The sequence below is a fragment of the Carassius auratus genome, chromosome 9, assembly GCF_003368295.1.
Source record: "Carassius auratus strain Wakin chromosome 9, ASM336829v1, whole genome shotgun sequence".
NCBI classification, from domain to species: Eukaryota; Metazoa; Chordata; class Actinopteri; order Cypriniformes; family Cyprinidae; genus Carassius; species Carassius auratus.
The window spans coordinates 24841576-24869093 of NC_039251.1; the positions used below are offsets into that span (position 1 = coordinate 24841576).

Here is a 27518-nt window from a genome sequence, read left to right on the forward strand (position 1 = left end):
AACACCTCTTCTTTCCTTTTGTTTCCGTTCATTTCCTCTTATCACTGCAGTGCTACACTGCAAGACACTGTATTTGTGTGTGCCAGTGCCGAGAAGTTTCAATGCACGAAGTGAAGAAAAAAATGAATAAATGTTATCTCATTATGTAAAAATCTGCAAAAGGGAAAATCACTCATGCCCCAAATAACCTTTCAGCTTTTAAAAACCAGAGGAAAATATGTAGTCTGTGTTTATTTTCTTACTTTTTATACAAAGTTTGATTGTGTTGGAATAATAGTAGTTTTACCAGTTGTCTTCTTTTACTCATTGTTTTTATTAGGTTAAGTATAAGAGAAGATAACCTTAAGGCAACACTTCATTTTTCTCCAGAGAAAAATGCATACAAGGGTCAACCATTTGAGTCCCCTGTCAAATGTTTGGCTGCTTTCCTCAGTCCTCCATAGTGTTAAACTGTGACGCTGGTCGGAAACAGCCCCCACCCCCTCACCCCGTATCACCCGTGCCTCTGTCTGTAAAAGCTCTGAAGTCATATTCCCCTGTATTCACGTGCTCGGAGCAGCAGTGCAGAAATGCTTGAGCAGATGATCATAGCAATGGCTGTTCTCCTTACCCTCTTCTGTGCTGAACTTACTGAATCCTCCTCAAGCTGCTGTCTCCTCAAAGGTTTGAGATTTTCTGTTGCTTCTTAATTCGGTTGCAGCGCAGTTGATGTATGTTGTGTGCAGCACATGAATCCTTGTGGATATTTATAACTGAGTGTCTCCAGAATACTGATCAAAGAGAGATGTTGTATAACTGAAATTAATATTACAAAATTAGACTTTGCATTAAAGAAACAAGTCTACACACAACAACAACAACAAAAATGGGGGGAAAAAGCAGCGAAGGAAACAGCCAACTCCATGTGCAGTGCACCACATCCTCAATCTCTAACTTTCTCTTTCCAGACTAAATCTGCATATGTGCTTTTATCTTTCAGCCGAAATAAAAAGAGTGGATGAAAATGCAACAGCATTTGTGTCCTGTCCAGCACTTGCAAAGAATGAAAAACCATCTATCTCTCTATACAAGGGAGATACCAAACTGCACTCAACAAACCTGAGTGATGTGTACAGAAATCAGTCACGGCAAGGCTTTCAGGTGTATGTACAAAACTCCTCCGTCTCATATATGATTCTAAGAGCTGAAGCCAGAGACACAGGACTCTACAGTTGCAAAATCGACACACAAATCAAGACATGTGCCTCCCAGACTATCTTGCTCATTAAAGGTAAAAAACAAAACAAAACAAGTAATTCATTTTAATTCACATTTGAATGTGTTTAATCCCAGTTTATAATTTGATTAGTGAATAGGTATTGGTCTGATCCCTTGTTTAAATAGCATACACCAACCAAAAAAGACCAACAGGGTCACTTTACCCTTGCAACCTCTTCACTTGACGAGTTGAACCAATACAGAATAAAAAACATATTAAAATATTATATTAAAAAAACACTTTTATAGTAGAATTTTTGATTTAGTATTTTTTTACATTATTTCAGATGCTCTGCAGCCCATAGACAGCCCAACTGTCACTTGTCCCATTGATCAGACACTTCCACTTGCGTTTGTTGTTAGCTGTGGGGTCATCGCTGCATTTGATCTGTTCATCACTGTCTTCGTCTGTTACCTCACAGTGAGTATCCACATCTGCAACCTCACACCAAATGTCCTAAATAAATTCATTGCCAATTCAAAGTGTTTTAAAATCAAGGTTTATATGTTGTTTCATGTGCTAAATTGCTGATATGGTGCTTATATTTCAGTATAAACTCAACAACACAGAGCCACCGGAGAATCCCTACATAAACACAAGACCGAGAGGATTCCAGCGACGCCGATGAGCTCAGCAGCAAATATCCAGCAAATATCAGCAGCGTAGCAACATTTGTACCTCCTATCAGCTGAGCAGTAATGCCCAGAGAGTGTATTAAATGATCAACTAATTGTTCTTGTATCTATTGCTGTTCACCAGTGTTGGGGAAAGTTACTTTTTAAAGTAATGCATTACAATATTGCGTTACTCCATAAAAAAGTAACTAATTAGGTTACTTAGTTACTTTTTATGGAAAGTAATGCGTTTAGTTACTTTTGTGTTACTTTTTACATCTGGACAGGGCTTGCTTGTTTGTTTGTTTGTTTTTTTTTTAAATTATAGTTCTATTTTTGGCAAATTTAAAAGTTTTTTCACACCAAACGTGAAATGACTACGCCTCAGGCTGAAAGGAAAGTAAATTTACGTCCGTACAGTAAAATGCAGAAGAAATTTCAACACAATTTAGTAATAAAAAAAGACACAAATGTTTGTCTAAAGTAATTTTTGCTTAGTATGGTTGAACTGGATCATCAAAGGTCAGAAGCAAAGGCATTTGTGTTGTTTAACGTTTAATTATTGCAAGTTTGCGTCATATTCTAAGTTTGCATTATTTTGTATTCATTTTGAAGAATACTAAATGTGTTGAATTGGAAACAAAGTAATTAGTATAACTTATTTGAAAAAGTAAAAAAAGACTCAGATATTCTCTTGTAAATGAAAAACTAATATGTTACCTTACTGGTTACTTGAAAAAAAGTAATCTGATTACATAACTCATGTTACTTGTAATGTGTTACCCCCAACACTGCTGTTCAGTATATATTATAGATATTGTATAGTGTATTTACTCTGGGGGTCAAAGGGTGGAATATATAGGATTTTTTATGTTTTGTATGAAGTCTCTTATGCTCAACAAGTCATGTGAACCAGCGATATTGTGACATATTACAAAATAACTGTTTTTCATTTGAATATATTTTAAAAATGTAAATTGTGAATTGCTCAAAAGTAACAGTAAAAAGATTTCATGTTAGATGTTTAATTAATGTTTCTCATGTTCATGTTCAAAATTGCTGTTTTTTGGCAGGGAGTTTTAACTGCTGGATACATCACCTTTTTTTCACATTTATAATAAGAAATGTTGCTTGAGCAGCAAATTGCCACATTAGAAAGGTTTTGACCCCCAGTGGGTGTGTATTTTCATTGAAACACTATGACGCTCTGACTTTAAAGGAAACCCGCTGTGTTTCATTTGTTGCAAACGTGTTTCATTCTGGCATTTCTTCAGTGTAACTTGTGTAGGATTTGAAATCATGATTTAGAGACAAATGGAATTTATTTAATTAAAAAGTCAAGCTAATCAAGATCTTTTGTTGAATGCGTGATCTGTTGTAGGCTACATCAACATTATCTCACCTCAGTTTTAGCGTCTGTAACTACTGCATCTGTAATTACAGTATTGCCGTTAATTATGCAATACATTGCAAAATGCAAATCTGAACCCCACAGTAAACTATAACATATGCTATTATAGCAGTATAATTCGTTAGCAACAGTGAGACAGGAAATTACAGGAAAAAAGAGGAGGGTGGTGGGTGGCAAGACGGTAACCACTGTTCTCCAAAATGTCATGCAGGAATGCAAATTTTAGTTTCACAGAAAAACGTACACAATAAATGCATTAGCATATAGCTTTCAAAAGCTTGAATTGCAATACAAGTAAATAGTAGGAAAAGGCACATAATATAAAGTATCACAATATAGAATGGAATAGTCTTTAATGAACATTACTCCCAAGAGACATTTTCAGTTTCCAATATAATCTGATATGATGCAATAATGAACAAGGGATCAGTAGATATGTTGACCAACTGAACAAAAAATAAAAATAATTTATCGAACTAATTCCGAAAGTGCTGAATCTGATTTCAAGTGTATCTGATTTCAGTATTTTCCCCAAATTGAGAGTCAAATAATCTCTTGACCACTGGGCTTTATGATAGGCTGAGAGTCAAACCACACCCTTAACCAAATTTTCCAGTTCCACTGCTATTGTACTGTTTTTGCTCGAGTCTCATTCTGCTCGTTTGATTTTTTCCCCTTGATTACACATATTGTGCAAATTGGCTTCATTACTTAACTTTAGTTTTACGGGCATTTGCAGTCAGCTTGAGGTTTCCTGCTACGTTACTGATGTCACAAAGATGTTTCCAGAACTCAGTCAAGTATAAAGAGCCAGGGGGGATACCTCCACAGTTATTACATGACACAATGATTATCACACTTATTAGAATCTTTATATATATCCCGCTAGGATTGGGTAAGTACCAGCTGAGCCTCAAATGTTGTTGCTTTTCAGGCACAGATAGTCTAGATGGTATCTGCTTTAACCCTGTGTGCCAAGACTTCTTGAATACTAAAGTATAGTTTATTAGCCTAATCTTTTTTTTATGAAGCATTTATCTAAGTAGCCTATATCTTGTTCTATGACTGATTATTTTAATATGCAGCAAAAAAGTAAAGTAGGTCAAACTTTGACCTAAATGTAAAACTTCCAACATGATCCAGATGCTTATTTTCAGACAGAATTCTTGGAATATGATTCTATATATGCATATTATATTAGTTTAATGTGAATAGTAATTTTGTCATAACTGTTCATTCAGATTAAAACTTAAAAACCTTTCTGTACTTGACATTTGTGGTGCAGTTAAACAATCACCCAAACAGAACGAAAAAAACTAAAATAGAAGGAAGTGAGTCTGTAGGTTAAGTCTGAAGACCTTTTTTGTTTTGTTTCCAGCTCTACATGTGTCTCAGCCATATCGTGTGGTGGGGAAAGAGGGAGAAGTCCCTCTCCGCTGCTCCTTCAGTTCAAAGTTAAAGCCTGAGGAAATGCAGGTGTCTCTTTACAAAGGTTTGCACGGCCGTGAGAGGATCTGCAGCTCTTATGTCAACCTCTCCGAGCCCTACTTCACATCAGATGGCACAGTTAATTGCAGAGGGAGTATTAGCTCTGGAAGAGTGGACATGATGATCGCTGGACTGCGAGGGAACGACACAGACATCTATCGCTGTGAGATCGAGATCCTCTTCCCTCCTCCGTATCTCAGAACGCTTGGGAACGGCACTATTGTTTACATTCAAGGTAAGCGATAACCTAGTCTTGTTTTCAGTCTCTTGCATGTGGTTTCCCCACAGTTTCACCTTTTTTGTACAGTTGTCAATGTATAGATGATCTATAACAATAGTGTGTTTTTGTATTAATTGCTATTACTAATAACTATTATTGAAATAACAAACAAACAATGCATTTTGGAAGATAGCCATAACGTAATCACTTAAATTAAATACTCTATGTCATCATACTTTTTTAAAAATCTTATCCCGGTAATATTATTTTAATAGCAAATTCAAATATAGCGTTCACTACACTTGGCCGTGGTTCATAGTTGAAGCGCTAGAGGGAGCCAGATTATAAAAGAGTGAACAAGGAAATGTTGTTGTCACCTGAGGTCAAGTGGGTGGAAATGGGGCCTCCCCGGCACATTCAACTCTGCAGCACTTACTGCTCTACATTTTGATATTACCGGTGGAAACTTTGACTTTACACGAGAATGATGTTTTTCTTTGAAAATGTAGATTTATGACGCAAGTGTGCTAACGTAAGCGCTTAAAAAGACAAAAGAACTGAAAAGACAAAAGAACTGTGAAAAAACAATATTCAGAGATGAGAAGGTTAGCCGTTAAATACCGCCAGCTTCCTGTTGTCAAACAGGTGGAAGCCTCATCCACTAAATTTGGAACACTGTGAAAAATTTCAATGACAAAATGATTCACATTGGCCTACATCTCTGTTGAAAAAAAAAAACAGTATATGCTGGTTTGGTATGTTTTGATGCTGGGAGGCTGGTTTAAGATGGTCCTTTGCTGGTTTAAACTGGTCCTTTGCTGGTTTATGCTAGTCCTTAACTGGTTTAGAATGGTCCTTTGCTGGTTTAAACTGGTCCTTTGCTGGTTTAAACTGGTCCTTTGCTGGTTTAAGCTGGTCCTTTGCTGGTTTAAGCTGGTCCTTTGCTGGTTTATGCTGGTCCTTTGCTGGTTTATGCTGGTCCATTGCTGGTTTAAGCTGGTACTTTGCTGGTTTAAACTGGTTTAAGATGGTTATTTGCTGGTTTAATCTGGTCCTTTGCTGGTTTAAGATGGTCCTTTGCTGGCTGGATTAAGCTGGTCTTTTGCTGGTTTAAGATGGTCCGTTGCTGTTTTAAACTGGTCCTTTTGCTGGTTTAAACTGGTCCTTTGCTGGTTTATGCTGGTACTTTGCTGTTTTATGCTGGTCCTTTGCTGGTTTAAACTGGTCCTTTGCTGGTTAATGCTGGTCCTTTTCTGGTTTAAACTGGTCCTTTGCTGGTTTATGCTGGTCCTTTGCTGGTTTAAACTGGTCCTTTGCTGGTTTATGCTGGTCCTTTGCTGTTTTATGCTGGTCCTTTGCTGGTTTAAACTGGTTCTTTGCTGGTTAATGCTGGTCCTTTGCTGGTTTAAACTGGTCCTTTTGCTGGTTAAAGCTGGTCCTTTGCTGGTTTATGCTGGTCCTTTGCTGGTTTAAACTGGTCCTTTTGCTGGTTAAAGCTGGTCCTTTGCTGGTTTAAACCGGTCATTTTGCTGGTTTATGCTGGTCCTTTGCTGGTTTAAACTGGTCCTTTTCTGGTTTAAGATGGTCCTTTGCTGGTTTAAACTGGTCCTTTGCTGGTTTATGCTGGTCATATGCTGGCAAAGGACCAGCATAAACCAGCATCCCACCATCTAAACGTACCAAACCAGCATATGCTGATTTTTTTCAGCAGGAATGGCTCAAGTTTTCAGTGAAAGTAATACTGAAATGGGCTTAGGTTGCCATCCAGAGGTCATTTAAAACTAAATCTTCTATCTTCTTCCATAGAAACTCCAAACTGCCCCACTGCATCCACCCAGAGCCAGATTCAGAGCCAGAGCCAGACTTCAGAGCGGGAAGCTGTCAAATATGATGTAGGCCCACTTCCTCTGCTATATGCCATCCTAATCATCACATTCTGCAGTTTAATTCTACAGGTGAGAAACAAGTCTATTCTAATGATTTTCCTTAACAGACTACCCTGCTGAAAAGATTTGTGTCGACAAGCTGAACTGAATTTCTGAATAGATTTACTCAAGTTTAGAATTTGACAATAATGTGATCAAATGTCACTCACATGTCATTTATCTCTGTAACACAGATGATCGCTTGCAAATGGAGGGCCTCTACAGCCACGGCACCTATGCTTTCACAAAAAGAGAGCTATATGAAATTCTAAGGGGGTAATATCTCCGTTCACATGTACTAACATGTATTCTAACCTGCATGTACTCACATGTCATTTTCTCCTGCATGTATTTTCATGTAATTTTAACCTGCATGTATTGGCATGTACTCACTCACTGTAATTTTCAACTACATGTACTCACATGAATTCTCATTTGCATGTATTCACATGTATTTACACAACATTTGACCACTGTCTTTGTTATTCCATTTTCTTTATATTTTATTAAAATGAAATAAACATATTTACATTTAACCCTTGTGCTTTACTGACTATCCTGCCATGTGTTTGCCTGCCCATCCAGTCCTGATTGTGGTACTACATAGAGAAGGAAACGCAGAAACTTCTGCTCATATGGATTCATAAGAATGATTGACAGGATTGAATGTTCCAAACATACATTTGGAACTTTATCTACCTAACCTATCACAAAAATAGATGGTTGGCAACTACAAAATGTTTTATAAAAACCTGACTTTAACATGAATTACTACAGGAATATGTGTTAATAAAGCAGTTATTAACACACTAAGCAACTATTATCATGTCTAAATAATTGTGATACCTTAAAATTGCTTGTAAATTTCCTATTATGCTTATTATCACCAAATACTGGATTCAGTCTTTTTGTTAACATGTTTTCATACAATTAGCGCAGGTTTTCTTGGAGGTTTTCTTATTGGATCTGACTGATCGCAGGCTTGATCTTAGTTTTTGAGTTACCATTGCCAGAATTATCTACAAATAATGTTTTCTTTTTTTTTTCGTGGTAATTGAGGTATAATCCTCAAGTCACTTTACGACATGATATGACCCTTATAGAAAAATACAGTTTTAAAAGCAAAAGATGCTTCGACCAAATTTTAGTTAATGGGAATGATCATGCAACTAGGTTAGACTTGTTAGGGCCCCCACTTTTCTATTTGTATTGGATAAAAAGATCTGAGATTATTTACACTGGGTTATTTTTTACATCACAAAAACCCGCTATGACCCACCTTGCGCACGTACCAAAGTGAGTCATATGATGGAGTCAAATAATGCAACAGATCATAATGGCTTTTTATCAGTAAAAACAAGTCGAACTTGTGTCATCCATCAGTATCAATCTTTCCTATCACCAAGACATGACGAAGAAAAAAAGTGACAAGGTCATCACAAAAGTTTTTGTTGTGTGAACCTTGGCTATCCATCACAAAAACAGGACATGATACTGATAACCTGCTGTGTTTTCATATTTGATGTGATGCTTCAACAGGATGTGGAACCGAAAAGAGCCTGGTTTACATAGTATACGTCTGAATCACAAACAACAGTTGCCACAACTAGGTTAACTTCAACTTTAATCAGCGCTCCTTCATTTATTTGCCTAATTGGCAGTGAAGACAATAAAAACTTAGATGATAAATCATGTGAATATATACTGGCTAATGTAAAAGCACCATTACCCACAATTTTACATACAGTAGCTGAACATTTGGACACAACTATTGTGAAGAAAGTTAGAATACTGCATATGACTTTTTTATTCTTACGAAACTAAACTGCATATGAAAGTAAGTGGATCAGAATTACTTTATTGCTCATTAAGTAGGATATGGGTTTTTCCTAACATGGCAGCATATCAAACATTTTCCTTTCAACAACTTCATGTTACAAGAAACTGCCCACTCATTCCTCACCGTCAGACGCCTGTCTCAGCTGGGACACCTAAAGAAAAGAGCCTAAAACTCAAGATGTATCACAAATTATGATTCACTTCACAATAATGAATGGTTTATTAAGTGTGTTAAATGTTGCTGTCTTCTCTTAATCAATTGCTCACAGCATACAGAGCAACAAATATGATGTATGTGGGTGATATTAATCATCCAACCCACATACAGTACTTCCTGTGTTTTCTCACTCCAGCAAAAACAAACCGTAGAGCTTCGGCCAAGCATCACACTCTCAAACTGACGAGGATATGTTAACATGCCTGACAGGTTCACTCTGCTTACTTTCAGCTTTTGTTTCATACTTCACAATGGTAAGAGGCTAACCTTTTTAATACTGTTGTCAGTTACTGGTCTGTGTACATTCACACCAAAAATGCTTATTAAAACAGATTACACTTACAGTTTGGTCTTCGCTTCAGCAATAATGATTTCTTACTGGTGCAGAACATTACACTGGTAACCAGCAACAAGTTGTTTTTATCTGGCCATTTTTATGGTGAATTTAGCTCGACATGTTTGTTTAAATCAGCAGTAAAAATCAGTGTATTAAAATAAAACACAGCATTAATCAGAACTATACAAATGTCCTAGTTGCCAAAACCAGATTAAACAAATATTCTGGTTTCCGTAGACAGTTGTCATATGCCTATATTCACTTGGAGTCCTGTAAAGTATTGTGCATATAACGGAATACTCATTTATTTACATTGTTGTGTACAGTTTTAATGACGTGAATGAGAATAAGCTGATTCAGTTACTGTTCAAAAGTACTAAATGCATCATAATAAACTTTAAGAAAGAACAGAACATTAGGAAAATAATGTCTTATGTTTAAGATTAACATAGAATATTAAGCTGATTATACATTTCAGGAACATATATATATTCAGTAAGATTCATATAACTGGTGAGCATGTTAATGGTATTTTCAAAATAAAGACTTAAACAGTTGTGTGCATATGAACGTCGTCAACGTCAAACTGTAAAATTGAAATCTGAAACATTTGATCTATAAATGAACTAAACTGATTTTCTTCTTTGTCATCTCAGTTTGTTGTTGGAACGTCAGTGAACCTCTCAACCACACATTCAATGACGACGACTCTGTCAGTGTCACATGCATGCTTATTGGAGAGGAAAACTTTCATATGGAAGCTAAATTGAAAATGAATGATAAATATATTTGTGAGATTTACAACAAAAACGAAGAATCGGCCAAGTATAAAGACTGTACATGGCAGTATAAGGACAAGAAATTCACCTTCACCTTAATGAATCCTAAGGACTTACACAAAAATACATTTTCCTGTGAGATTTCCAAAGTAAAACCAATTCCAATATTACGTGAAGAAGGACCCAAAATTAAGCTTTTCCGAGGCAAGTTCATCCAGCGTAAACCACACAGTGCATCAGTTTTATATGCCCAGAAATGTATGCAAAGAATGTGGAATATCTCAGATTTAGTTTAAATCTTGCATTTAAAAAATAAAATAAAATAAAATCAATAACCTTTATACATTTTTTTTAAGGTTGTAATAAGTATTCGGCTCCACCGATGAACAGCTGTCCAATCGCTAATCAAACAAATGACCAGGATCACAGACTTGTAGAAAGTCAGACACCGGAAGAAATGTATACCCTATTAATCTGTGGTCTGATAATAGTGGTGGTAATGCTGTGTCTCTACAGCATTATTCTTACAGCAGTCTTCATCAGATTGAGGGTAAAACTTATTTACTAACTTATCATTTTATGTTTGTGTTCTTTTACCAATCTAGTATTTTGTCAGTATTGTGTCTGTGTATCTTGTTGCATTGGTTTATTTAATCAAGATGGAGAGGCTGTGCTATATTGTGAGTATACTGCAGTCACAGTGCTGTTTTATTTCACATCAGATTGACTATATTCACATTACAGCACTGCCTCAAGGACCTTACTGCTTTTAAAAACAATCACCACTTTGCGCTTTCCCTGATGTTTTTTTCCTGTCTTTTATGTGCAAGCACTACTTCTTAACATTAGCATCTTTATCAGCTTTAGTTAGTATCTTTGAAATCATTTTTTTAAAGGAATAATTAACCTAAAAGTGAAAAATTTTCCCTCAGGTTGTTCAAGATGTGAATGAGTTTGTTTCTTCATCAGATTTGGTGAAATTTAGCATAATATTACATGCTCACTTATGGATCCTCTGCAGTGAATGGGTGCCGTCAGAAAGAAAATCCAAACAACTGGTTAAAAAACATCACAAGTAATTAACAAGACTCTAGTCTCTCTATAAACGTCTTATGAAGTGAGAAGGTCCGTTAAAAAAAAAAAAAAAAAAAAAAAATCCATGATTTTTAACTTCAAACAGTTCCTTTAAGCTAAAGTTGTCCTCTATCTATAGTATTGCTTGCCCTAATTCTCTCAATCAGGAGAGAAATATGCAAAGATCAAACACTGCAAAGTTATTATGGATTATTTTGGCCAGTAGAAAGAGTTTAAAGTTAAACACCTCAATGATGGATTTGTTTCTTACAAACACACAGCTTCATAAAACATGAATTGATGGACTGGAGTCGTGTGGATTACTTGTGTGTTATTGTGACATTTCTATCATCTATTTGGACTCTCATTCTGACAGCACCCATCCACTGCAGAGGATCAAATGGCGAACAAACAATGTAATGCACAATTTCTCCAAATCTGTTCTGGTGAAAAAACAAATTAATCTACAACTTAGCTGGCCTGAGGGTTCTATTCTTTAAGTGTAGATAAAGCTGAATGGAATCACAATGTAATATAGGCACCAGATATGTTGGATTATTCTAAGTCATTCTATTACAATGACTTATTAAGATATTCTAAGTTAAATAATAAGATACAGAAGGTGCACAGATTCATTCACACAAGCACTACACACCATCATGGTGAGACTCATTAAACTGGAATATGCAGTAAACATTAGTTTAACAACATTATATGTAACATACAAAAAAAACAGAGTCATTTTTTACAGTGTAATACAATTACATTGATATCCTGCAGTATAGCTGATATGCATTTATATATTGTGCTGTTTTTATCTTCCTCTCCAGGCCACAAAGCCTGAGTCCTCTGACACACTGACCTACGTCCCAATGCAGGTACGTTCTTTCCTCTGTTGTGCCAAAAATGATTTGTGCCAGTAATGCAATATGTCTGTCTGGTACAACAGTACTTCAAATTCAAACAATTTTACTGTTTCAGAGGAAGGTAAACCGGCGTGATCTAGACAACACCGAATATGTGGACATGCGTGAAGTGCAGAAACGGGGAGGATCCCACAGAGATATGAACCACAACTCTCATTTTGCTAATGCCTGAGCTCATTTCTAGTGGCATAAGTGATCACGGGATAAAACTGTTATCTCTCTACCAAAAAAACAGCCTTTCCTAAATGCCTGAATCTGCATATTGTGTCTGCACCTCATGCAGTATGCAGTCTTGATGTTCTCTGTGTCATATGGCTTCATCTGGTGGCTTGTATAACCTAATGCTTAGTTGTAGCTATGCCAAGCTAAATGTATATAAGGGTCTTGCTTGGGCATTTTTTAATTTTAAATTAATCATTTTGTTCCCATGGACCAGTAATCAATGATAATATGAGTTTTGTTCAGTGCTGCCCTCCCCCCAAATATTATTAATATTTTTTTTACAATAAATAGATAAAACAGAGACTATATTGAATGATTATTTAAATTTGCTGATTATATGGTGAAATAAAGAAAAACACAGTAAGATATCAATATGTGATATGTATGTGAATCTCTTATATTATTGATTTAGTACGGAAATTAGTAACAACCAGTGACCAGTCTGACCACCAGTGTCGTAACATGATCATAAACACTATCATAATCATAAATCACACATTATCATAAACACGGTCACATACTGTAAATCATTGGCTTTTACTACAGTTTGTTTCAAACAAAGACAGAAAGAGATATACAGAAATATCTCTTTCCAAAACTACCCACATGTTTATAATCTGAGCATGTCTGGTCATAATTCTTGATCTTGAGAGATATGTACATCCCTTTGAAATTTGTTCAATGTATAATGTCAACAAATGTCACATCACACTTACAAACTAACAGTCTTTTATACCAACTTAGTTAGAAAAAGACTTAGACATAGGCTATTCAAAATTAAGAATCTTTTGATGACGTACAACTGAATTTGAAAGGTTTCACTCTCTGTGGAACAAACTCAACCCAAAGACAACAGCATAAGCCTACGCTTTCGCATCTCTCACATGTGCATCTTTTCCACATCATGCAGAAGCTGACATAAACCAAAGCAGGTTCGTTGTCAAAGCTTTACAATCATTTAGCATCAAACCACATCCACTCCATTCATGTAAACACGTATGTTTTTCATCCGATAGTGATCTTTTGATTTGTTTTTTGAGACATTAGGTTGTATTATTAATTTTTTGACCAAAAAAAATAATCGAAAACTTGTGTTCTCCTTATTCTTCTGTATCAAAATGTGCAGAACTTCCCCTGGAGAAATGTACATGCACACAAACTCGCCATGCTAAAATCAGCAACACACTGTAATGTTTTTATTCAAACATACTGTATTCATACATGTTTTTAGCTAACTGAGACTTGTTATAGCACTTATATATCCTTGCTCATTTGTTGTTTTGGATTTCTTCCGTTGTCCTCGTTTGTAAGTCGCTTTGGATAAAAGCGTCTGCTAAATGACTACTAAATGTAAACGTATGCTTCCTACAGTGGGTTAACGCTCCCGCTGAACCGGACGTGATTCCTTCACAGTTGCACTGTTGTCATTGCACGGTCAATGGCGGACGGTGCTTGAGCGTTTATCTGAAAAACGTAGGCTTGGCACAAATATACTTGAATATCGCCCGGCCATTTAAAGCATTTAGATCGCACGTGTGTTTCGGCCCGTCAGCATGGATGTGAATCTGACCATCTCTCTGATGCGGGGCCAGATGGGCGCTGTTATTGAGAAAGCCGTGAACATCGCGGTGGAGACCGTGTTAGGAGAGATGATCCGGGTGGTCGGGCTCAAATTCGAGGAGATCAAACGGGAGATGACCGCTAAAGAGAAGGAGAACGAGAACATCAGGAGGATGTTGGAGACGTCCCGCTGTCAGATGAAAACCATGCGCAAGTACATCAGCGTCCTGTCTGCCGAAGAGCCCAGACATAGACTGTATCAGGGAGATGGAGACATGGCTACAACATCCACAGGGATGCACTGCAGAAGAGGGCCAAACCCCTGTCCCAGACCTAGAGTCTCTGAGCCAACCCCTGTAGCTGGACCCTCGTGGCTGAGACAACAGATGCACATTTCCAAAGAAACATTAAGAAGTGACAGTCACATTCCTGAGCAAGACACTGAAGAGACCCATGCGTCAACAATTCATAAAGGTATGAAACGCCTCCTTCATAGACATAAATTGTCCCATCATCAATATGACATTAGGCGGCTTTCCTTTCAACCAAGTGAACATAAGACTTTTTAAAGCATTTCATTCATTTGTTTTGAGGTTGTCCTTTTTGCCACTAGGATAAAAACATATTACTTAAGAAAGATTCCTGATATTTATTTTGTTATGGTATTTATATAGTTTTATTTAGTAGCCAATTTTCTCCTCAGTTTTCATTTCCACCCCGTTATCATTCAGTAGGATGTGACCATTTTTGTTGGAGACAACAGTACCAACATCTCTAGCTAGGTGTTAGCCTTAACATTTGATTAGATGTCTTTAGTTATGATTTAATGTATTAGTTGCTATTAGGTTTTTTTTTTTTTCATCCTGTTAATTTTCTTGCTGTTGTGTAAATAATCATATTATACTTTTCTAAACTGTGGAGTATAACACGCATACTAGGTTTTAAGAGCTGAATAACAGGACTGACCAAACAAGTCCATTGTCAGTAATTATACAAACAAATACCAAAAACATATATCACAGACATTTTTAAGAATATTTTTAAGGATATTCTTAGAACTAGTGATAGGCCAATATGATATCTAACGCAGAGTTGTCTTATGTTTTCAAGGATAGTAGCTAGTTTTTAAGGGAGACAAACAAACTGTTCCTTCAAAACCTGTTTCTATAATGCATAAATTAAGCATAATTACATGCAAGTAACCCTAAGCCAAACCCTAACCATATAGTTAGTAAGCAAATGCAGTTAATTTATATAACTCAGTACTTAAATGTATAATTACATTGTAACAAGGACAGCTTAAAATAAAGTGTTACCCCGATTTTCTGCTAATACTAAATAATACTTAATAATAGTGTTCCTGTGGCTCAGTGGTAGAGCATTGTGTAAGCAGTGCTAAAGGTTGTGGGTTCGATTCCCAGGAAATACATGTTAGGTAAAAGATGTTAGCCTGAATGAACTGTAAGTCGCTTTGGATAAAAGCGTCTGCTACATGCATAAATTAATACTTATTTAACTTTGTACTGCACCAAAAATAATGCCACTTTCCTAATGTTTTCCCTCAACTCAACAGAAAGTGACTTTTGTTGTTTCTGTAGTTGTGAACTCAAGCTCTCATCTGATGGACAGTCAGGCGCTTCTGTCAGAGACCATTGATCCCATCTGGGGTCAGAACCCTCTGGCCTCTGCAGAGACCGGACACACAGACATGCCTGACAGCAGCGTCCTCTCTGCACCCATGATGGCGGATGAATGCATGTCATCCCAAACAACAAGCACATTGACCTTTGGAGCACCATCACTTAAAATCAAACAGGAGGAGGCGGAGGTTGAAATAGTCTGTGTGAAAGATGAACCCGCAGAAGCTGGCAGCATCCCTAGATTTGAATATTCCACCGCTGAACTTCACCAGCCAGCGGGAGAACCAGAGCTAGGGGTCTCACTAGATCTCCCCGCATCATTTCAAGCTCTTCAGAGTCCAGGCACTTCAGCAGACCTTGCAATCCCAGCATTCATTGGTGTGGACCCGACTACCTGTAAGTATATAACTGAACATTTCTGCACGGCTTCATTTTTTAAATATTATGAACGTACTGTAGATAGTAATGTCTTTTTTCTCAGGCTATTAAATCCCTGATATTACGATTATGTCACCAAAGCATACCTTCAGCCATGGCCAGAAGTTTTGAGAATGACACAATTATTAATTTTCAAAAAGTTTGCTGCTTCAGTTTTTATGATGACAATTTGCATATACTCCAGAATGTTACATGCTGATTAAGTTAGAATAACAGACTTGAAGCTTTAAAGGGGGGTGGTGCTTGAAATCATTGTTCTTCCTCTGTTAACTATGGTTACCTGCAAGGAAACATGTGCAGTTATCATTGCTTTGCACAAAAAGGGATGTACAGACAAGGATGATGCTGCAGGTAAGATTGCACCTAAATCAATCATTTATCGGATCATCAAGAACTTCCAGGGGAGAGGTTCAATTGGTGTGAAGAAGGCTTCGGGGCGCCCAAAAAAAGTCCAGCAAGCGCCAGGACCATCTCCTAAAGTTAATTCAGCTGCGGGATCGTGTCTCCAGCATTGCAGAGCTTGCTCCGGAACGGCAGCAGGCAGGTGTGAGTGCATCTGTACGCACAGTGAGGACAAGACTTTTGCAGGATGGCCTGGTGTAAAGAAGGGCAGCAAAGAACCCACTTCTCTCCTGGTAAAAACATCAGGGACGGACTGAAATTCTCCTAAAGGTACAGGGATTGGTTTGCTGAGGACTGGGGAAGTCATTTTCTAAGATAAATGCCCTTTCTGATTGTTTGGAGCATCCAGAATAAAGCTTTTCTGGAGAACAAGAGTGCCACCATCAGTCCCGTGTCATGCCAACAGTAAATCATCCTGAGATCATTCATGTGTGGGGTTGCTTCTCAGCCAAGGGAGTGGGCTCACTCACAATTTTACCTAAGAACACAGCCATGAATAAAGAATGGTACAGAAATATCCTCCTAGAGCAACTTCTCCCAACCATCCAAGAACAGTTTGGTAAGGAACAGTGTCTTTTCCAGCATGATGGAGCACCTTGCCATAAGGCAAAAGTGATAGTTAAAGGGTTAGTTCGCCCAAAAATTATGTCATTAATAACTCACCCTTATGCTGTTCCAAACACGTAAGGCCTCCTTTTATCTTCGGAACACAGTTTAAGTTATTTTAGATTTAGTCCGAGAGCTCTCAGTCCCTCCATTGAAGCTGTGTGTACGGTCTACTGTCCATGTCCAGAAAGGTAAGAAAAACATCATCAAAGTAGTCCATGTGACATCAGAGGGTCTTAAAACTGAATCCTTTTAAACGGTTCGCATCTCTAATATGCATTAATCCACAAATGACTTAAGCTGTTAACTTTTTTAATGTGGCTGACACTCCCTCTGAGTTCAAAAAAACCAATATCCCGGAGTAATTCATGTACTCAAACAGTACATTGACTGAACTGCTGTGATGAACACCGAGCCGAGCCAGATAACGAACAATAGACTGACTCGTTCACGAGTGAAGAACCGGTTGCATCGGTGTTCGGATCACCAGTAGTTCTTTCGGACAGTTCGATTCAATAAACCGGTTGAAGAAAACGGTTTACAAGTTCTTTTGCGCTCGACGTAATGGCGTCATTGGCGATGATTGCCCTTGATTCAAGCCTTCGGTTTACCCGCACCCATAACACTAGCACAGAATCAGTTCAGAATCAATCACCAAAAGAATCAGTTCAGTTCAGACGCTCTGTGTGTCGGTCTGCTTCACACTGAATCACACATGTATCATCAGCTCCTCGGTTCACGAATCGGACACGTCTGACAGAAACGGTTCTTCACTCGTGAACGAGTCAGTCTATTGTTCGTTATCTGGCTCGGCTCGGTGTTCATCACAGCAGTTCAGTCAATGTACTGTTTGAGTAAATGAATTACTCCGGGATATTGGTTTCTTTGAACTCAGAGGGAGTGTCAGCCACATTAAAAAAGTTAACAGCTTGTGGATTAATGCGTATTAGAGATGCGAACCGTTTAAAACGATTCAGTTCGATTTGGTGAACTGAATGATTCGTTCGCGAACCTGAAATCCAGCTGCTTTGATTTGAACTCTCTCTCACACAGACACGGAAGAGAAGACAATGCTGAATAAAGTCGTCGTTTTTGCTATTTTTGGACCAAAATGTATTTTCGATGCTTCAAAAAATTCCAACGGACCCTCTGATGTCACATGGACTACTTTGATGATGTTTTTCTTACCTTTCTGGACATGGACAGTATACCGTACACACAGCTTCAATGGAAGGACTGAAAGCTCTCGGACTAAATCTAAAATATCTTAAATTGTGTTCCGAAGATAAAAGGAGGTCTGTTCATGTTTGGAACAGCATAAGGGTGAGTTATTAATGACATAATTTTCATTTTTGGGCGAACTAACCCTTTAAGTGGCTTGGGGAACAAAACATCAAAATTTTGGGTCCATGGCCAGGAAACTCCCATTGAGAACTTTTCAATCATCAGTCGGTGGACAAGCAAAAACCTACAAATTGTATAAACTTATTGTAATTCTCAATAAAAGTCTTTGACACTTATGAAATTCTAGTAATTTTTCTTCAGTATACTATAATGACATTTGACAAAAATATCTAAAAACACTAAAGCAACAAACTTTGTGAAAATGTATATTTGTGTCAATCTCAAAACGTTGTGCAATGGCTGTATGGTGTACAAACTTTTTTTTAAGCATAAAAACGTCACACTTCAAAAAGAATACAAAGGTATTTTTATTTAAAATACTTTATTTTAATACTTGGACAAGATAATAATAATAACAATATGAAGGTATTATAAAAGTGATTTTAACTTGTGTTAAAGCAAGATGATTCGGTTTTAGCAGCTGCTTTGTTAAACAGCTTTCTTTTCAAAATCCTTAGATTAAAGGAAAATAAGTAAAAAGAAAAAAGTTGACGTGCACAAAAAAAAAAGACTAAAAATGATTGAGTGCTTTACTTAAAAGCAAACAAAGCTTTTATAATTTAGTTAAAAACTGGTGTAACTGTGCAATAAAGCAGTTTGTTTCTATATATAAATTTGTGTAAACGTTCAAAGCATCAAAATGTACACTGCACATGAAGCAAACCTAACTTACAGGAATTAGGTCACTATTGAAAACCAAAAGCACCTAGAAAAAAAGATTTCCACCTCAGAAAAGGAAGGGTTAGACAAAATTAATTCATTTAGTTTTATATTTTGTTTGTATTAATGTTTTCAAAAATAAGATTTTAAAGTTTTTGCCTTGCAGTTCTCAAAAAGCAGTTAATTAAAAAAAATACTCCCCTCATGTTGTTGAAAACCTGTATGAATGTTTCTTTGAGACACTAATATCTGAAATAATATCAGAGATCTGTTCAACGATGTTTTCTGAGAAAGATGTGTTTGGCACTTCTGTTTATTCAAGAGGTAAGATTGAGGTAAACTGAGAGTGTGGTTAGAAGCAGATTTCTGTTTTGACACAGACCTCTTTTCACATAGTATTTGAGACTGAACTGAGATTCGTGACCACTAACAGCAGCTCTTAACCACTGTAGATAGAACTGATGGCACCAGAAATGGAAAGCACGGTTATCTTCACTGGTACACATGGACATGTTAAAAAAACATATGCAGTTTCTACAGAGACAAGCATCAATAAGAAATTCATGATCTTTTTTTTGATCTTCATTTCAAAGGTCACTACTCAGTTTAGAGTCCGAAAGTATTGCAGTGACACTGATGCTGTAGTAAGTCGTTTTTACACTGAACTTCCACCCTGTTACAACTGATCCTGAAACATTTCTAAATCTCATTCAGAATTATGGACATTACAGGGTTGAAAAACACCGGATTACATTTTTGTAAAATAGTACTGTCATTTCTCAACCCTTAACGGACACCGTGGCAATATAATCACCATTGGCTAGTACATTTTTTAGTTTACTCGCCAGAATGATATATTATTTCACATACACACACATTACAATCAGCTTATCTTTGTAAAATGGCACAGCTTCCGAAATCTTAGCTTCTTAGTCAATCAAGCATTATATAGTGGTATTATGAAAATTAAGTAAAATTTAATTACGGTATACAACTTTAATGATTAGAACTAATACTTGGTAACCATGTATGAATGCATATTTGTAATTTTAACTGATAGTGACTCTTAAGATATTGTTAGTCCTTCAGGGTTTCTGTAAAAAAAATAAAAAAATAAATTGTAATAGATAATAATAGATAATATTAACTATTATTAAAAGATAATACAAAATCTACCAACAATATACAATGCACTACAGATTGATGAGCTGCTGGGTTCATGAATATTAATTTCACATTGTCTGCGTTCGGTCGAACTGATTTGCTGAAATCAAAACAGGGATGTTAATAGATCAGCGCCAGCCAATGACATTGCCATTTGAGCATTAGCTCCGCCCACTAGCAGAGAAACCGGCATATCTTCTGCTTGTTCTAAAAAGCTGAATAATTCTAAATGAACTCCATTATTTTGACAGGAAAATACAACAACAAATATAGTTTACATGTAGTGCAGTAATTCACTCTCTCTCTCTCTGTGTATGTGTGAGAAACCGCACCAGTAAAGCGACAGCGAGTCGTGCTCCTTCACACAGAGTTCACAGAGCGTCAAATACAGGTGCGTTGTGCGTCAATTGAGATGAATTGAAAAAGTACAGATCACTTGATGGAGAGCAAAACCCTGTATAGATCTAATAGCCTCGAACACACACTGGCGAGTAAAATCGAGTTTATTAGCCAATGGCTAACAGTAGACAATTTAGTCGCCCAGAGTAAAATGTAGTCACATATACTCGCAATGTAGAGGGTGGGTTTTTACTTACAAAAGAATCATATGGAAAGACCAATAAATGTAACTTAACTTGCACATATGATGAATTCATACATGTGTTCAAGTGATGCTGAGTTTTGAAAGCATCTGTTCTTTTGGAATATGGAGAAGCTGAGCAAGTCTTCATATTGGATTCCTTTTTCAGACACAGTAATGGCTAAAACAGCTGCTGAAAAACAGAGAGAGTACAGGGCGAGAAGGGACGCTGATCCGGCACGCAGGGAAAAGTACCTCAGGAGTGAGCGAGAGAGGTGGAGAAGAGATGTTGAGACAGGGAAAAAGAAGAGAATTGGTGACCTGGGTGAGAAGGCTCAGAGATGGAGGCGCAAGCAGTGGAGAGATGCCAAAGAACGACAGAAGAGGAGTTTTTTCAAATTAATTGCTACCCCTCCGGACAATCCCGAACCCAGTCTGATGGTGTTGCTGCAACCCTGAAGAGACTGTTAAACACACTGTTAAGTCAGGGTCTGGACATCCCAGGTGGATGGAAACTCATCAGGACCTTTATCAAGGCCAGAATAAGCCTTAAAAGTGAGAGACACTTATACATCAAACTTGAGGCTCCACCTGGTAACTTCAGTGAAGTCAGTGAGCTGAACAATATTTCAGTAGTAACTGAAATAGAGAGGGCTGGCTGACACAGAAATGTATGGGTCATTCTTAATATGTTATTCTATATTTTTTGTATTGTACCTTTAGTAACTATGTAAATGAGTCATTAATATTTAAATAAATTAATGGATGAATGATTCAATTAATGTATATTTCACCAATATACTGTTGCTCCTTCATCCCTTATCATATTCAACCCTGTTACTCCCTTGACCCCATCACAGTGTTTTTGTAATATTCTGTGTATTTAGTTTACTGTATCTGAGGTAATCAGTAATTTGCTATATGTTATGCCTGGCTGTACTGAATATTTCTTTAGGATACTGATTCACGAGTTGAACTGAAACATTTTAAAAAAGAATAATAAAATATATAACATAAAACAAATGTAACTTTAGCCTGAGGTGGGAAAATTGTCCTTAGATCAGCAAAATATTTTTAGAAATCATTCAAACAATCATAAAAAATAAGTTGCATTATTAAATTGAAACTGAAAACCTTTTTGAACACAGTGAACTTTGTGATGCTTTCTAATGAATGTTCATGATTGATTTTCATAAAATTCACATTAAAAAATAATGATCGTATTTGAAGAAAGTGATAAATTTCCCCCCTACATGGCCGTTCATGATTTTTACACATCGCAAGCCATTCCATGATGGGGATCACAGAAGAAATGCATTAACAAAAACAGGTGAGTCTGGCTGCTTTACTTAAACTTTAAAGGCCACTCTGACATTTGAAGACTTCTGATTACTGTGCTCACAGTCGTGGTTTTAAAACGATTCCTTTCTTTGCATTGTTTCATTTCCAAAAACATTATTTTAGAGAGAACAGTGTTTTAATTTCACATTAATATACTGTTTCAAGGTATAATGATATAGGTTTGGGAAAACTGACATTAACTGTAACAGGGTTGACAGTTAAACAGTTTAGTTAGACAGTTAATGATCACAACACTAGAGCCTTATTAGAAGAATTAAATGTTGAGCTTTACATTAAACAAATATTTAGTTTTCAATCATCAGTTGTTTACTGTACAAAATGTTAACAGGGTTGAAAAAAATTGTCCCTTCTGAGAAACACTAGAAAAACATGTCCTTGCAGAGTTGACTCATGAACAGGGAAATGTTGCAATATAGACATAATTATATGATTCTAAGCACATTTAAATAAAATAGAGTTATGATAGCAACAGGGTTGAAATATCTGGGAAAATAACTATAAGCAAAAGGGCATGTTTCTAGCTTGTACTTCTCTATATTTGATTAAAATTAATGCGTGTAATTTCTAAGCTGGGAGGAAAAAAGCACATTGAAAGTTTTAGTTTTCTTTGTTTACAAAAAACGCCTTTATTAATGCATAGGGAAAGCGTTCTTTGTTAAAGTATTTATTTATTTGGTTTAAGTTGGAAATAGCTTTTTGCCAGAAATCTATAGTACAAATGTACAATCTTTACAAATGTACAGAAAGTGATATTTCCACATGTTTGTTTTATGCTTTTTTAAAAATATATTACTGTTAACAAACGTGAAGTTTTAATGTTTATACATCTTTTTTTTACAGCTATGTCGGATGCAAGTCCAGGGAGTTTTGAAAATAATCATTGCACAGGTAAGTTTAATCATTTTATCATAGACAATTAAATTCATAATATTTTTAATAATTACCATTTTACAAATGGCAGTTTCCAACTAAATCACCTGTTGTGTTGCAGCTGTAGTGAGGACAATTCTTGAGTCACAGGGAGGAATGGACTGGGAGATCAATCACCTGACTGCACTCGTTCAGTGTCACTTTATGTCTCTACTGCAGATGGAGGATGAGGAAGAGGGTTGTGTCTATGGAGGATCTTGCCTGCTTGGAGCAAAGACTTATGGATAGAGGGACAATGGAAAAATGTATAAGATTCGTTGTAATCATGCAACTAAAGTAGTGAACAAAATGACTGAAACTTTTATGCATAATCTATATATAATTTCTATTTTAGGTGAAATGATTGTCTGTTAGTGGAGGTCAAACTATGAAAAAGACCATATGGAGAATTTGCACCAAAGTTTTTTCTTCCAATGTGGCAAAAGAGCTTCAACTGGTGTGGACGAGGAAACAAGCAAGGCATAAGAAAAGCAAGTATCTGAGCACTAATAATAGGTACAGTATGTCCAGCTGCAATGTTACGATGTTATAATTGCACACACATGCAGATTCAGTCCTTTCTGTTCTAGTTCAGTAGTGCTATGTTCAGTAATAAATGAAAGTCAAAGGTTGTTTTTTTCTCTTGGTAACCTAGTCATTTTATCTTTTAATCACACAGCTGCAGCGATGAGGAACAGTGTCCTTCTGAGTCCCACAGAAGCAGAGGCAGAAAAGTGTATCAAAGATTACCTGTGTTTGTCTCCAGGGAGGACATCCTCCTAACCTGTTGTAAAAATGTCCTTTTTGTTTTACACATATTATGCTTGTACAAAGAATGACTGTATTCCACACTGTTAAATAAATAATTTAATAATAACTTGACCTGTTGTTCAGAACAACATGATTTGAGTAGCTGGGATTTATTAACTTTTCAATTATTAACTTTTCAATTATTATAATTTTTTTATCAAAATAAGGATTTTAAGAAAACAAATATTTTAAAGATGTTGGTTTCAAAAACAACAACCAAAAATCTTGAAAATGTGTATTATTTATTTTGCTTTAACTGTTGTTAAACGGTTTGTATCTGAATAAATCAAGTAAATTCCAGTAGTTTTTTTCCTCTTGGCATTATTGAATATTTCTATAGAATACAGAATCATGTGTTGTTGAACTGTAAAAACATTGTTGGTACTCTGGAAAATAAAAATGTTAATAAACAACAAAATTCCCAATGTATATGCAACAACATTTTTTTTTTTCACATTAAATGCTCAGGCACACAGGGCATCTATTCCTGAGAGTTTTAGATTTTATTGTTTTTGTGCTTAATAGTACCTTAAAAGTACACATAAATAAATAAAGTGTAAATATAAGTACCTAAACTGTACAGTGACAACTTTTTGGTTTCTCAGTGCAACCCCAGTTCCATTTTTGGATTCAGAATCAGGATTTTAAGTTTTTTTTTAAGTGCCCTTTTGCCTCTACAGTGTAAAAAACACAAATATTACATGTAATCCTTGAATAAAAAGTAAGAAAATATGAAAAAAAGTTAGCAAATAAATTACATGTCAGGCTAAAGTGTAAAACCAAAAGCTTTCTAAAAATCAAGATATCTTGGCTACAATGTACATGAAACTTGCTCAGCAAACATTGATAAGAAGATACTCAAGATTATCAGGAAACTGACAGGATGTGATTTTGCAGTGAGCAGCCAAAACCGTTTTGAAGAGAGGAAAAAAGCTGACATGTGTAACATTAGAAACCATGTTTCACCGCACGTCGAAGCTGTGTCATGCACGGAATCGCAACCGATCTGCCAGTTCGTGAGTTTCATGCAAAAGACTTTAAAGTTACTTTATAGTGATCTTTTGTGCCACCCTGTGACAGAGTAAACATTTCGTGTTTATTAATGTGTTCAAATGAATGAAGGCTTCTGTAATATTTCATGGTTTAATTTTTTTTTTTATGGTCTTAGTAATAGTTTTAGATGAACCATTTACTTTCTACTTCTGTGAAATGGCTCAATACATTTATTAATCTATGTAATCTCTCTCTTCCCTGGCCACGTTTAGATGACGACTCTCAGCTGTCAGTGGCAGGGGTCCAAAAGCAGATGCGTCCGAGACGTAAGGACCTGAATCTGTATGAAGAATACAAACTCAGCCGGACTCTGAGAGGCCGCAACACGAACCGAGGCCGTAGTACAAACCGACGGCGTGAGCTGGATCAGACTCTACCGCAGGCTCTACTTGCAGACTTGGTAAGGGAACGAAGGGAAAAGACTCGTCTACGAGTGGCCCGCTGGCGTGCCAAACGCAAACTACAAGCCTGTCTAATGGCGTCGCAGGCTGCGCAGTTCAGTGGCGCTCCTGTGCAGAGTTCACCTGCCCAGCGTGGAGGCCTGATCTCCACCCGCAGGCGAGGCGGAGCGATGGCACAGCGCGGTGGGCTTGGATTGAGAAGGGGACTGTCAGAGACTGGCACTTATAACGTGCTTCTGCAGCTGGGGCCCAGTCCTACACAATCAGCTTCGATACGTGGCATGAATGAGGGTCTGATGCCGTCTGGACCCTCAGCGCTATCACAGCACAGAACCACTGCATCGAGATCAACTTATCAATGATGCAGTGTTTATTACGTATTAGCGCGCTAGGTTGTTGTCATGCTAATGGTTAACCAAGTTATATTTTCAGAAGTGAGGCACTTTTACTATAAACTTAGACTGATCTGTGCCAACCTCATATACAACATAAATTGGACTATTCATTAATGTTTATTTTGACATAGGGCTGGGCGATTTATTCAAATTTATTGATAAATTTGAATTTAATGGTTTGTCATGATTGTTTTCTTTTTTTTTTTTTTTTTTTTTTATAAATCGCGATCTCGAGTCAAATGGTGCGTTCAAGTCATCTCGTATAGATCGTATTTATGAGTTGAATGCACATGAACGCCACCACAATATCGTAGATACCAGTGGGGAGCTCGGGATTTTCTTTTAAGTTGGGGGCGTGTCAGTGATTAACATGGCAGAATATACAATACTTAAAGGTATTTAGCTGTGATTGTCAGGCTTTTCTATTTACAGCGCAGTAAGTAAATTATCGACGACGCATAACATGATGGCATTATAATATAACAATGCAACTTGTAACAATAAAGTTGGCAGTGGCTTCTTAAATTAATTTAAAACATTAAAAAACGAAGTATACCTAATGCACATTTCTTTGTTTTTCATTTTCTAGAACAAGAGTTTAAGAAAATAGCTGTATTTTTGTGTTTTTAATTAAGAGAAAGCACTCCACCATCTTGCTCCGACCAAAGTGACTTGAACGCACATGCCGTCGTGAGCACGACTTCCCTCCTCGTGCGTACGAACTTTCCAGGAGGACTTGAACGCACCAAAACAGTCAAGATCACAAGTCATCTGCGTCCATGTTTTCTTAGAAAAACATTTACATCTATTCATTTAGCAGATGCTTTTATCCAAAGCGACTTACAAATGAGGACAGTGGAAACAATCAAAAACAGCAAAAATAGCAATTATATATAAGTGCTATAACAAGTCTCAGTTAGGTTAACACAGTACACGTAGCAAGGGCTTTTAAATAATATGATAAATGAAAAGAAACCCGATACAATAGAAAAAGAAAATATGAAAAACAATGAAAAAGCAGCGCAATCAATTTAAAAACCTGTTAAGAACTACAACTGTATGTCTGGTATTTTTTATGTTTGCATCATTTATCTTTCTGTAAAGATATTTAAAAAGCGATGAAAGCTTCATGCGTGGTGCACTTTGAATAGAATTTTCTTTAACTAGAAGTTTAATACCTTAATACAGAAAAGGTTACTTGAATCGAAAAATTGGCTAAACGTTCTGAAAAAATTTAATTTTATTTTGTGTGCGTGTGTGTATCGCCCAGCCCTACTTTTACCATTGCAAACTGAATGCAAATTGAGTAAAATTAAACTGTTTGGTTATTTAGTAACATTAAACAATTGAAATTGCACTATAATGTATTCTAAAGTCAACTGAGCTGAATAACTAACTAAAAGGTACAAAAATTATTTTCAGCGATAATGTATTCATCGGTGAAGACGCTGTGCTCTGCACACAGCGGAAACTGATATCTGTCCTAGAAGACAGTGTTAGCATGACTGCCCTGGTTATGTTAGCTGACGTGCTTGAAAGGTTTTTCCATCTGCAGTGGTTTGAAATACTTCATTCATTTAAATATATTGTAGCCTAAATTTTTCCAGGAAACGTCATTGTTGACAATTACCATGCTGACTTTCGTCGACCAAAATAAATTGTATGCCAGTGCTTTCTGAATGAGAACACACATTGCAAAACTGCTGTGTAAGCTGATGTGTGTGTTTGATTGTGACGTGGTTTAACAGAAAAAGCAGTGAATGCTGTTTTATATTTGCTGGAAATTAGTCTGTTTTGGTGGCTGATGCATGTTTTGGTATGAAA

The 27518-nt window shown here is 36.6% G+C and overlaps 3 protein-coding genes across 6 annotated transcripts; all 3 read left to right on the forward strand.

The window, feature by feature from the left end:
- Positions 1 to 4104: 4104 nt before the first annotated feature.
- cd28 (CD28 molecule) lies at positions 4105 to 7474 on the forward strand. Its single transcript, XM_026272987.1, has 4 exons — positions 4105 to 4178; positions 4662 to 5006; positions 6798 to 6946; positions 7111 to 7474. Exons 1-4 carry the CDS (start codon positions 4130 to 4132, stop codon positions 7186 to 7188), a joined length of 621 nt encoding a protein of 206 aa, XP_026128772.1. The 5' UTR covers positions 4105 to 4129; the 3' UTR covers positions 7189 to 7474.
- A 1640-nt stretch (positions 7475 to 9114) lies between these two features.
- LOC113108863 (uncharacterized) lies at positions 9115 to 12631 on the forward strand. Its single transcript, XM_026272221.1, has 5 exons — positions 9115 to 9226; positions 9966 to 10292; positions 10445 to 10638; positions 11993 to 12040; positions 12144 to 12631. Exons 1-5 carry the CDS (start codon positions 9172 to 9174, stop codon positions 12258 to 12260), a joined length of 741 nt encoding a protein of 246 aa, XP_026128006.1. The 5' UTR covers positions 9115 to 9171; the 3' UTR covers positions 12261 to 12631.
- Positions 12632 to 13586: 955 nt separating this feature from the next.
- LOC113108865 (uncharacterized) lies at positions 13587 to 27477 on the forward strand. Of its 4 annotated transcripts, none has more exons than XR_003292817.1 (5): positions 13587 to 14344; positions 15469 to 15906; positions 22967 to 23014; positions 23118 to 23551; positions 23715 to 23944. XR_003292817.1 is itself a non-coding variant. In XM_026272225.1 (3 exons), the coding sequence occupies exons 1-3, from the start codon at positions 13864 to 13866 to the stop codon at positions 21221 to 21223; spliced, it is 1209 nt and encodes a 402-aa protein (XP_026128010.1). In that variant the 5' UTR covers positions 13589 to 13863; the 3' UTR covers positions 21224 to 22958. The 4 variants fall into 4 exon arrangements, 2 of the variants coding, with proteins under 2 accessions (XP_026128010.1, XP_026128009.1); XR_003292818.1 differs by having other exon boundaries at positions 13593 to 14344; positions 23216 to 23551; positions 23715 to 23942; XM_026272225.1 differs by lacking the exons at positions 22967 to 23014; positions 23118 to 23551; positions 23715 to 23944 and adding an exon at positions 20934 to 22958 and having other exon boundaries at positions 13589 to 14344.
- The last annotated feature ends 41 nt before the right edge of the window (positions 27478 to 27518 follow it).

Coding starts and splice junctions, on each gene's coding strand:
- cd28 (XM_026272987.1), top strand. CDS start 4,130: ATGATTATCACACTTATTAGAATCTTTATATATATCCCGCTAGGATTG. Junction 4,179..4,661: donor ATATATCCCGCTAGGATTGG/GTAAGTACCAGC, acceptor TTTTGTTTCCAG/CTCTACATGTGTCTCAGCCA. Junction 6,947..7,110: donor TCTGCAGTTTAATTCTACAG/GTGAGAAACAAG, acceptor TCTGTAACACAG/ATGATCGCTTGCAAATGGAG.
- LOC113108863 (XM_026272221.1), top strand. CDS start 9,172: ATGCCTGACAGGTTCACTCTGCTTACTTTCAGCTTTTGTTTCATACTT. Junction 10,639..11,992: donor CAGTCTTCATCAGATTGAGG/GTAAAACTTATT, acceptor CTTCCTCTCCAG/GCCACAAAGCCTGAGTCCTC. Junction 12,041..12,143: donor TGACCTACGTCCCAATGCAG/GTACGTTCTTTC, acceptor TTACTGTTTCAG/AGGAAGGTAAACCGGCGTGA.
- LOC113108865 (XM_026272224.1), top strand. CDS start 13,864: ATGGATGTGAATCTGACCATCTCTCTGATGCGGGGCCAGATGGGCGCT. Junction 14,345..15,468: donor TGCGTCAACAATTCATAAAG/GTATGAAACGCC, acceptor TTGTTTCTGTAG/TTGTGAACTCAAGCTCTCAT. Junction 15,907..25,110: donor TGGTGTGGACCCGACTACCT/GTAAGTATATAA, acceptor GGCCACGTTTAG/ATGACGACTCTCAGCTGTCA.